The sequence below is a fragment of the Moschus berezovskii genome, chromosome 15 (genome assembly GCF_049115385.1).
Source record: "Moschus berezovskii isolate FMDL1 chromosome 15, NW_MosBer_1.0, whole genome shotgun sequence".
NCBI classification, from domain to species: Eukaryota; Metazoa; Chordata; class Mammalia; order Artiodactyla; family Moschidae; genus Moschus; species Moschus berezovskii.
Window position 1 is genome coordinate 17783765 of NC_142474.1, and position 11874 is coordinate 17795638.

Genomic DNA, 11874 nt, shown 5'->3' on the forward strand with positions numbered 1-11874 from the left:
AGCAAGCAGCTTTACTGTCTACTGGTTTAAGTGTTAATCTCAGTCAAAAGCATCCTTGCAGAAGTACCCAGGATAGTGTTTGACCAGGTGTCTGGACCTGTGGCCCAGGCAAGTTGACATAAAATTAATCATCATAGTCACATAACCACAACTATATCACAAAACCAGAAATACAAAGCTGATTGTATTTTGCATGTTGGTTGACCCAGACATTTTTCAGTATGTAAAATATGCTTATCACCCATTGATCCAGTAGTTCTCTTAAGAATGTAGCCAATGGAAATTTTTACAGAAATGTATTTTTAAAGAAATGTATTGCATTATTAATAAAAATTGCTAAGACTTACTGAATACGTAAAAGGCAGTATGCCAATAGTTTGTTGTGATCACAACAGACTTTGAGGAAAAAATCCGGGCTGAGATCAAAGTTGATCACAACAACTTTGAGAAAAAAATCAATACTCAGAGAGGTTAAAAAACTTGTTCGAGGTCACACAGCTGGTAAGTAACTGGGCTGGAATTTGAAGCAACCAATCAAGTTTTACAGCAGCACGTTTTTGGGTTTTTTTTGAAGTATAGTTGCCATACAATATTATATAAGTTACAGTGTGTAATATAGTGATTCATGATTTTTAAAGTTTATACTCCATTTGTAATTATTATTAATATTGACTATATTCCCTGTGCTGTAAAATGTATCTAGTAGCTTATTTTTATTCCTAATAATTTGTACCTCTTAATCCCCTACTTCTATATTGCCTCTTCCTCCTTCCCTCTCACCATTGGTAACCATGAGTTTGTTCCCTGTATCTGTGGGTCTGATGCTTTTTTGTTATATTCCCAGGTTTGTTGTATTTTTTAGATTCCACATATAAGTGATGTCATTCAATATTTGTCTTCCCCTGTCTAACTTAACTTTACCTAGTATAATGTCCTCCAAGTCTGTCCACGGTACTGCATATGGCAAAATTACTTTTTTTTTAAATAGTTGAGTAGCATTCTATCCATTCATCTATTGATAGACACTTAGGTTTCCATATCTTGGCAATTGTAAATAATGTATAGCAGCACTTTTAACCATTATCCCTATGTGTTGGTAGTAGTAAAAGAATTAGAAACTACCTAAAACACACATAAAAAACGAGTTGGATAAATAAATTAAGCCATTTCCATTCAGTGGAATATTGTGTGGCCATTAGAAAGAGATCTGGACATACATAATGACAAAGAAGTATTCATGTTTTTGCGATTACAAAGTAAACTATAGGAGTTGAGATCATTTTGGTAAAGGTATGTTCCAGAATTTATTTATGTATATTCCAGAATTTATTATATTCTGGAATGTTTGGGTTTTTTGTTTTGCTTTTTTGTCTGTACTGGGTCTTTTTTGCGGCACACAGGCTTTTGCTAGTTGCAGTGTGCAGGCTTCTCTCTAGCTGTAGTGCATGGGCTTAGTTGCCCCGTGGCATATAGGATCTTAGTTCCTCGGCCAGGGATTGAACCTGAGTCCCCTGCATTGGAAGGTGGATTCTTAACCATTGGACCACCAGGGAAGTCCCTGGAACATTATTTATGAACACTCATTACTGCTTTATTTATGAACGTTCATTACTGATCTAACGGAAGAAAATAAGTTTTTAAAATCGGTTCAAAGAGGAGCTGCAGCTCCTGGGAACTGGTCCCGGGGCACAGCTGAGTTGATTCCTTGCCTGGCTGGCTACCCAGCCCCGGGGTGGGCAGTCAGTGCCTCCAGGCTCCTCCTGACTTTCTTCTCTCTCCCCACAGGATGCAGTGTGTGACTGCAGCACCCAGTCTCTCGCCTCCTGCTTCGCCCGGCCATCCCGCTCTGCCCTCCGCCACTCTCCTTCCAAGTGCAGGCTGCACCCTTCAGAGTCTGGCTGGGGTGGGGAGGAGCGGGCAGCCCCGCCCAGCGAGTGATAGAGCAGCGGAGCTCCTCACCTCGACCAGCCCCCGTCCCTGGACAGCCGAAGGGAACCAGTGGAGAGGAGAAGATGCTTGGGGCCCGCAGATTCCCTGCATCTCTCACCCTGGAGGGCTGCATCTCTGCCATGGAAGCGCTTTCCCAGCCAGGTAAAGCGGGGTCTCCTGCTGACTGCTGGGTGGTGATCTCTGACTTCCCAGGGGAAGACAGCGAGTGGGAGGAAGACCAAAACTGGGCTTCAGGAGCGTCTCCAGACAGATCCGCTGAGAGCTGATTCCTGCGTTGTAAGTTGGGAGAGCCTTGCCTGGTTCCACCCACACCCACTTCTTAGAAGAGCCAAGGAAAGGATCCACTTCCGGCCATGCGCCTCAGGGAAAAGAGCTCACAGAGATGTTCCCGGCCAACCACATCCCTCTTCACGGGGAGGAAACACCGATGAGAACAGGCTTTGCTCTAGGGCTCAACGTGGGGTGTCTGGTGGAGCTGAGCTGGGAGTCACCCCATCCCTCTCTTCCCTCCGCCGCATCCTCCTTCTAGCCCTGCTGCTCTGGATTACTGCAGCTCTAGGGGATATGATAGGGCAGTAGCCAGGGTCAAGTATCTGCTTGGAATCCTGGGGCCCTGGATCTCCCTGCCCGTATCTCAGATGCAGCAAGACCTAGAACGTGAGGTAGAAGTGTGCAGGGCCCAGGGTCGGGGAGCCCCTGGAACTACCTTTCTTGCTAAGGTGACTTGGGGGGACCCCAGCCTTCCCAGGAGACTCCTTGAGGACAGACATAGGTAGAGTCCATCTCAAGACCTGGTGCACAGATAAATAAATGCCTAATTGCCCACTGCCTTGATTGCTGGGGGCTCTTTCCCCAGCACCCTGGAGGGGTGCCACATCTCCACTATGTTTACATCCTGCAGCTGGTGGAGGGCAAAGATGTTCCCAAAAAGAGACTCCCAGTTGGCCAGATCAGGCCCAGGGCCCTTCCACGATGCTGGTGCCCCAGGACATGGCAGTAGACTGGGGCCTGGAAACACATTTCTTGCCTAGGTTGTTTGAGTTTTTCTTACTATAAATATTTAAGGTGGTTTTACTTTATTTTAATAATTTAATTTACCCCAAAGTCCCTAAGGTAATTTATTGGAGGTTGAGATATATACTCTCATCACTGGGACAATGCAAGGCTTTAACACGATGGATGGGTGCAGGGTCCCCTCTGTGGACAAGGCAACTCAGCAGGCGAGCTCTGGTCTCCTGGTTCATGTTTGGAGGGGGCCCCAGCAGAGCTTCCCACAAACCTGATGACCCTTAGGCCTCAGAGCACCACTTTTAGGCTCCACACATGCTACTTGCCCGGCCCCCAGCTGTGAGTTTGTAAATACTCACAGACAGGACAGAGGGCTGGACCAGCAGCAGCACCACTTCCCAATCACTTCCCATTTTCCTTCTCATTTTCCTCCCTCCTTCTGACACCTTTCTTTTTGGTTTCTAATGAGTCCAACACAGATTACTAAGGCTTTATCAAGAGCATAGAGATCTCTCCAAGTTCCCTAAGTGAGAACTCGCAGGAAAACAGGACTGAACTTCGAGAATGTTGTTTATTGCAGCTTTGCACATGGATCTGAGTGTCTGCCAGCCTGCCTCAGTTCTCACCAGCCTCCAGCCTTTTCACCAGCCTCTCTCCTTAGCCTTATGGACTCTCCAGGCTCGTCTCTCAGCCCAACCCCATTGCCCAGCCTTCCCCCTGTTGCATGTGAGCTGTCTGAGCCATCGGACAGACTGCAGCATGGCTCATTGCAGTGGTGACAGGGCAGGGGAATGCAGAGGGCCTCCCCCTTGGTGCCAGTGAACCCATTTTGGTTGCACACATACCTGCATATCTGCGTGTAACTGGTTGGGGGCTCAGAATGAAAACACCAGGATAAAGTGGCTCATCTCTGAATTTTCCATCAGGAAGACCGAAAGCCGGCAGCTTTGCTAGTGTGCCCCCCAGGGCTCAGGAGATGCCTCTGCGCTCCCACCCACCAGCCCCCAGTCTTGCCCTTTCTGGGGCACTTGGACCAGTTACCCAAATACCTTCATCTCCATTGCCTGTCAGCAGAACTTTGGGGTCATGTTAGTACAACCAGCCACTTCCTCATACCATAGTAACCTGTGTGAGCAGAGCAGGCAGGTCAGTGGAGCCAAAGGCCAGGCCCCTCTGGGATGCCAGTGCTCCCACCCAAGAGGTCAGGGGGTCCCTCCGATGCTATCTCCAAGGGAAGGGGTTCACACCAGGCCACAAGCTACCAGAGGCCTTCTGCCACCTCCCCGGGCTGCAGAGGGCCAGGGAGGCTGCACTTCTAGCCTTGGGGCGGAATCCTCATGAGACCTGGACCCTGCTGACCGCTCAGCCTTACCATCATTGTTCTCATCCAAGATCGTCCTTGCGTTCTCGTTGTCTTAGCGCCTGGCTGCTCAGCCCTCAGCCAGTGTCAGAGCCCTCAGACCTTGGTTTTCAGTAAAGTCCCAGTTTCTGCTTCCTGCATGCCACTGGGCAAGGTCACTCATCACTGTTCCTACAGAAGCCTCTGGACACGGGGCTTGATGGGGTTGAAAATGTTACATGTAAATATTGGTTTGATTTGGGTTTTAGCATTTTAATTAGTAACTGGCTGTGTTTTCTTTTTTTGGGGTGGGGGGTTGTCTTGTAAAAACTCTCTACTCTTTTGGAATGTAATTTCTAAGTTTGTTTCTTCAAATGCCTTTTAAGTCTTGGTAACATTCCCGAAGCAGAAAACTGCCTGGCCCACCGTGAGGACTCCCCAGGAGCACCGGGTCCCAGGAAGGAACACTGCCCTTTTCCTTTTCCTGCCTCTTTACTCCCAGCAACTTCCTTCTGTTCCTTGCCCTCTGTCCCTCTTTTTCCTCCCCTTTCCCTCTATCTTTGTTCTCTTCAGCCAAAGTCCCAAGGAACCCTGGGGTCCTAATTCCCTACAGGCCCCTAGGCTTGGATCCATTGTGTTGGCACCAGTTGGTTGAGGGGAAATGGAAGACCAGTTGGCATGACTGACCCCAAACTAGACAACCTTGTGTTTCTGACATCTGACCTCTTCCCACAGCCAAATCAGACCCTCCTGGGGACAATGATGTCTGTATTTGAAATGAAAATCAAACTACTCTGGCATGTCAGTGGTCCCTAGATCCTGTATGCGCGAGGTATCAATATTCAAGTCCCTGTCACCCTGGCAGCCCTCCCCCCCCCCAATTCTGTCCCCACCAAAGGCTAACCAATTTAAAAAACCCCTCCCAAGAGGTCTTGCTGAAAACGGCCCCTTCCCTTGGTCTCCCCAGGGATGCTCCTCTAACAGCTGCTCTCCCAGGTGACAAAGTTGAGGGCTCAAGACTTGACCCCCTTGTGCCCTGATTGCCACATGGCTCTCTCCTGCCTGCCTGCATCCACTTTTCATGGTTTTATCACATGGCCTTTTCTCCTCTTGTCCATCCAACTTCTAGGGCCTTCCTCCCTCTCCTCTCCCATCTAGAATGCTCCTCCTCCAGCTTTGCCAGTCTTCCAGGCTCATCATCCCCCCCAATCCCACCACCTCTTCATTAATAATTAAGTCCCTGGACACCTCTTCTAGAGCACACAGCTATTTAGAAATTGCTTCCCCTGCCACGTCTCCTTCAGGCTTCTACATGCTAACTCTGGGAGGCAACCTTGCAGGACAGGGTTTAGTGCTCCCATTTTATAGATGAGGAAACTGAGGTACAGGTCTCATTCCAGAGTCACCTAACTAGGAAGTTATCAAGTTCAGACAGGAACCTAGGTCCACTGGAACCCTCAGTCCAACCTTGTCTCTTGCTGTGTTAACCTACTGCTTCACTGGGGGCTTTGTGTGGGTGCAGAATACCCAGACTATGCCACTGTCCAACCCAGACATAAAACCAGTCTACCCTGAATCTCTGGACCTGTGTGTCCCAGAGGGTGGTGTGGGGACCCCCTGCATCAGAATCCTCTGTGGACATGTCCAAAATGCAGCTTCTTGGGCCCCACCTCACCCCAGAGGGCCGGGAATCTGCATATCTAACAAACTCCCAGAGAGATCCTAAGTACCAGTGCCACACCACTGAGGTTCACAGCCTTGACCATTGTTCAGTTGCTCAGTCATGTCCAGCTCTTTGTGACCCCGTGGACTGCAGCACGCCAGGCTTCCCTGTCCTTCACCATCTCCAATTAGGCCATCTTTTTTAAGCCAAATAACTACAGTGTTATATCTTTAGAAGAGCCTTAAGCTGAGAATTAGGGGACCTGGTCCTCAACCCAGCTCTGATTTGGGTTAATTATGCTGAGAATTTCCGAAAAGCACCGGAGGCAATTTACAATCTTAATCATAAAGTTCAGTAAGACAACAGAAAAAAAAAAAGTCAAAAAGCAAGAGGAATTATCATTCCCCAAATCTATCTTCCCAGGTGGCACAGTGGGTAAAGAATTCTCCTGCCAATGCAGGAGACACAGGAGATGTGGGTTTGATCCCTGGGTTGGGAAGATCCCCTGGAGGAGGAAATGGCAACCCACTCCAGTGTTCTTGCCTGGAAAATGCCATGGACAGAGTAGCGTGCAGGACTACAGTCCATGGGCTTGCAAAGAGTCGGACAGAACTGAGCAACTAAGCACACACACACACACATACACTTAAATCTATCTGATGTGATTCCCATAATCCTGCAATTAAATTTTACTCTGGAGTTTCCTGGCAGCCATGGTAAAAAGGGAAGCACATCAACTTTCATGACTCATCATCCAGTCATGGGAAGTGACAATATTTGCCCCAGGAGGCAAATTCTTCTGCTAATTTAGAGCATGCGTCCTTTCTTCAAAGGCCACTAAGTCGGTTGTGGTATGAACCTAAAATGCAAAGATGTTTTCCAGGTCACTATTTTAAAAATAATAATAAACTGCCACTGACTTGAATGACCTTGACCCCAGAGCATGTGGCTAGTCTATGTTTCTGTTCCTCCAGCTGCAAAATGGAAGAAATCCTACCTCACATGGCGGTGCTGAGGACCAAATACAATACTGTGCCTGTGAGTCTACTTGGGAAAACATAAGGTTCTACACCGATGTAAAGCGGTCTGATCACACTCATTGTCCCCCAGTGCCCTCACTAGTCTTAGTGAGTAGAAAGGCTAATAAACTGGACCAACCCTCTCACTTTGTAAAAAATTGTGGCCCAGAATACATAATATGAAACTTACTGTTTTAGCCCTTTTAGTGGCTTTAACACTCTTGCCTGGAAAATCCATGGACAGAGGAGCCTGGTAGGCTGCAGTCCATGATGTCGCTAAGAGTCAGACACGACTGAGCGACTTCACTTAGACTTTTCATTTTCATGCATTGGAGAAGGAAATGGCAACCCACTCTAGTATTCTTGCCTGGAGAATCCCAGGGACGGGGAAGCCTGGTGGGCTGCCGTCTATGGGGTCGCACAGAGTCGTACACGACTGAAGCGACTTCGCAGCAGTGGCTTTAAATACATTCACACAGTGGTACAACTGTCAGGACTATCCATTTCCAGAGCTTTTTCATCACCCCAAACTGAAACTCTGTACCCACTAAATAGTAACTCCCCATCCTTCCCTCAGGCCCCTGATAACATCTATTCTACTTTCTGTCTCTATGAATTTACCTGTTCTAAGTATTCTAAGTGGAATCATACAGTGTTGGTCCTTTTTTGTCAAACCCCTCATTTTTTTGGATGAGGAATTGGGCCCAGAGAAGGGAATTCTTCACCCAAGGTCACACAGCAAACTGGAGGCAGAGTCAGGACTAGAATTCAGGTTTCCTGACTCCCAGCAGGTTCTGCATTCCCTGGGGGTGAGTGAGACCCCCACCTGCCATTCCCTGACCTTGGCTGAACCCTGTCTTCTCTCTGGGCTCAGCCTGTTTGCTTCCCACTACCCATCCATCCTTTATCACCTTCCTCCAAAGCCTCCCCTCCTTCTGCCTCCTCTTCTCTGATTCCCACCAGCAGACCGAGCGGCCCTGACCCATGGCCAGGTTTTCCTCTTCTGAGCCCCGGGCTTCTTTGTAGCACCCACCCCCTTCAGCCCTCCCAGAATGGCCTCCTGTGGATTTCCTGGCCCCTCAGGCTCACATCACCATCCTCCCGTGTCTGTGGTCTCCCAACTCCTGATGTTTGCTTTCAGATCTGATTGTATTTCCTGGGTTCTGTTTTACTTTGTTTCCTCACACTGAAGGGGGAACCTTTCCCTGATGCCTCAGGCCGGGCTTGGCCCAGTGACCGTCCCCAGACCAGAAAGACACCCCCATCCCACCCTTTAGTCTCATTTTCTTCTGTCCACAGCCTCCCGACAGGACCCTAGCACTATCCACTGGGATTTGGGGAGGTCACTGGGACCCCCGCTTTTGGCTTCCCCTATCCTGCCCAGTCCTGCATAGCCTTGTTTGTAAGTCAGATGCAGCCTGACTTGGGTTCTTCCCTCCTCTCCATGGCCATCTGTCCATCCATCTGCCTGTCCACTTGACATCCCACCATCCTCTCTACCCTCCCCAGATCTCTCTGCCTCTGAATAGCTTGCCCTGGCAGAACCTGTAGCCCACCCTGGCACTACCCCTTATCCCTTCCGTAGTATTTGCAGTTTGCAAAGTCCACAGAGCCAACAACCAAAGGGGACTGGTGACAGGGTGACCCCTTGCCCAGGGCTCCCCCACCCCACCCTTCCCTGCACCCTCCTTGGACCCTCCTTTTCTACCCTATCAGCCTTGCTCCCCTCACTTCCTGCCCTTCACCAGCTCCCTGAACTCAGCCCAGGCAGTAAGGAAAGGAGCTCTGGTTTCCCCTAAGCATCCTTGAAGGGCCAAAGTCATCAAGGCCTGACCATCTTGTCTTTCTCCACTTTATACCACTCGAACTGCTCCTGTGAAAAGGAATTTCAGCCAGGATTTTGGAGATCTGGCCCAGGTCTGGGCAGCTGTCCTGACTTCTCTGTGTTTGATGATGATCCTTGGGACCCCAGAGCACCCCTCATGTTTTGGGGTCCTGCATCACCATCCTTTCTCCACTGGACCCTGGTATCCTGGCTCCTGTCTCAGCTCCGCCACGGATCTCTGTGCCTTAGTTTACTTCTCCGCACAGGGGCTCACCACAAGTCTATTCCCAGCAGCTTCCCAATTTGGTTCCTCTAAAGCAGGGCCTTGGCAGCTGTGGCCCAGCTCCCTGGCACTGTCTTCTTAGGGCATCAGGTTGCTGAGGATGAGATGCCTGGAGGTTCTCAAAGAAGCCGGAGCATCACCTGGGAACTTGGCAGAAATGCAAAGTATTGGCCCCACTCAAGAACTACAAAACTAGAACTTTGGCAGGGGTGGGGGGAGGGCAGCAAGCTGGGGGTTTAACAAGCCCTCCAAATGATTCTGATATACACAGGCGTTCACTACCTGCCGATCTAAACCAGCAAATAGTGTGGCCTGGTGAAGGACTGAGGCTGGTCCTGACCAGGAACAAGTGGGAAACATCAAGCTCATCTGGATTTCTGAGGCTGGGAACCTTGGCCATCCCTACCCAAAGCAAAACACAGCTGTGTTCTCCGCTTCCCAGAAACTGGGGGGCTGGGAAAAGGCAGGCATTTTTCCTTTCCCTACCCCTGGCTTGGTTCCAGTTCTACCCATCTCTCCTACTTGTCTGTGTTTTACTAAAGGTTGTATAGGGTTGTGCCAGCCAGGCTGGGGGTGGGCATCCTGTGGGGGGAGGGGCAGGAGACAAAAGACCCTGACCCTTTATCCGTTGGGAATCTCACCATAGGCTTATGGCTTCTTTTCAAATGGAAAGAAATAGCTTCTCAAAGAAAGACTCCTAAATCCCCAGCCAGCTCCTCCTCCTCCTCCTCCCACCTCCAGGGAGACCTTATAGACACTGCCAAAAAGCAGCTCCTGCCCCAAGGGGCTAGGGGAGAGAGCCAAAAGCTGTCCCTCAACCTGGCCCCCATCCCGAACCCCCGCCAATACTGTGAAACCCCCTTCCTGACCATCTTGGTTTCCTGGTGTGGCCCCTGAAGTCGTGGGCCCAAGGGGTCCCCCAGGGAAAAAGGCCTTTGGGAAGGAAGGGACCAGGGGCATCCTTGGGCCAAACTCTCTGCCTCTCCTGTCCGCTCTTTCTCCTCCCTACTCCTTTCTTCAGAAGGCTCCTTCCCAGGAGGTATTGGGTGCTAGACAACCATGGCCCAGTCTGCCAGCTCTCCTTCCCTCCTGTGTCTTATTTCAGACATGAGAATAACTGTACAGTGTAAACTTACAAAGGGTTTTTAATGGTTGTAGATTGGAAATAAAGTATGTCATATGAACAGTTTCCATGGACTTGGCTTCTCTGATTTCTCATGTGAGGTGGGTGTGGTCCCCAGCAGATTTGGAACTTGACTCAACCCCACACCCAGTTGCCTGGGAAGGAGGGAGTCCTGGAAATGCCACAGCCAGCTGGCTGGTCTGGGGTCACTTGGGAGGAGCCACCAGCGGCTCCCAGCTACTGACTGCTGACACCTCAGAGTCTCCCATGAAGGGTGGTGAGGCCACAGAGAAACAAATGCAGAGTCATCAAAAACGGAATGGAAACTTCCTACAGAAGACTTTCAAATATTATCACACAAAAAAGGACATGGGTTAATTATCTATTACAGTATAATTAATTATTCCCAAACATTTATTATATCACAGATGCCGTGGGTCAGGGATTCAGGAGCTAAGTTGTTCTGACTCAGGGTCTCCTGAGGGTGCAGTCAAGTGTCAAATCAGGCAGCAATCATGTGAAGGCATGACTGGGGCTGGAAGATCCATTCCCAAGGTGGGTTACTCATGCCTGGCAAGTGAGGGTGGGCAGGAGGCCTCAGTTCCTCGCCATGTGGACCTCTCCCTAGGGCTGTTTGAGTATCCTCACAACATGGCAGTTGGCCTCCCTTAGAGCAAGTGATCTATGGGAAAGCTGGAGAGGTCACAATGTCTTTTTATAACTTAAGCCTTGAAAATCATACATTATCATTTCTGCAGTATCTCACTAGTTATACAGATTAGCCCTATTCCTTTTGGAAGAGAACTATACAGGGGCATGAACAGCAGAAAGTGGAGGTCATTGGGGGCCATCTTGGAAGCCAGCAACCACATGAAAATTATTTTTTTATGTGGAATGTTAGTTCTCGGACCAGGGATTGAATGTCAGCCCTCAGCAGTGAGAGCGTGGACTCCTAACCACTAGATCACCAAGGAATTAGAGATCTCTTTTTTGAGGGTCTAACAACAGCCAGGCCTGTGCTGGGCATTGAGGATAACAATATACGAACCTGAAAAACACGAAAGCAAATGTCAATGGCCAAGGGGTGGTCAGGGAGTCAGAGGGATCAGGAAAGGCTGCAATGATTCCTAAGGTTGAGAGGTTGACCAGATGAAGGAGATGGTGGTGTGTTGCAGGCAGGAGATGGAGACAATATGTTCCAGGGAGAGGGAACAGCATGAGGAAAGCCTAGTAGAAAGAAAGGAGAGCAGGATCAGGGAGCTGAAAGAAATCACTGGTGTGGGGAATGATGAAAGAGGCTGGGTCAGATCACACAGTGCCTTATGAGGGAAGGAATGCCCACATCTTGTGGACAGTAGAGAGTCATGGAAGAACTAAAAATAGGGGAAGGACCTATAGGATGTACTGGGTCTGGATTCCATGAGGCAACATACTCGCCCGCGGAGCCCCAGGACGGCCAGTTCTGGCTGTGTTCTGTTCTTGGGAAATTGACAAGTGAGTAGCTGAAGGAGTGGGGTGGGAAGCGAAGAAACTGAGCTCCAGAAAGTGATATTCAGGGAACAAAGAGCAAATCTCTGCTTCAGACATCTGTTGGGAAACAACATGCTAGAACCACACGGTGGAAATTTCAGGAAGGCAGATTTCTGCCTAGCACCAGAAAACTT

At 49.3% G+C, this 11874-nt stretch overlaps 1 protein-coding gene across 1 annotated transcript in view; it reads left to right on the forward strand.

Annotated features, from left to right (window-relative positions):
- Positions 1–10761, forward strand: part of MTCL2 (microtubule crosslinking factor 2) — a 77221-nt gene extending 66460 nt beyond the window's left edge. Inside the window, exon 15 of the mRNA XM_055436914.2 lies at positions 1786–10761. Within this exon, the coding sequence (XP_055292889.2) occupies positions 1786–1938 (153 nt within the window). The 3' untranslated portion in view covers positions 1939–10761. The remainder of the gene's footprint in view (positions 1–1785) is intronic.
- The last annotated feature ends 1113 nt before the right edge of the window (positions 10762–11874 follow it).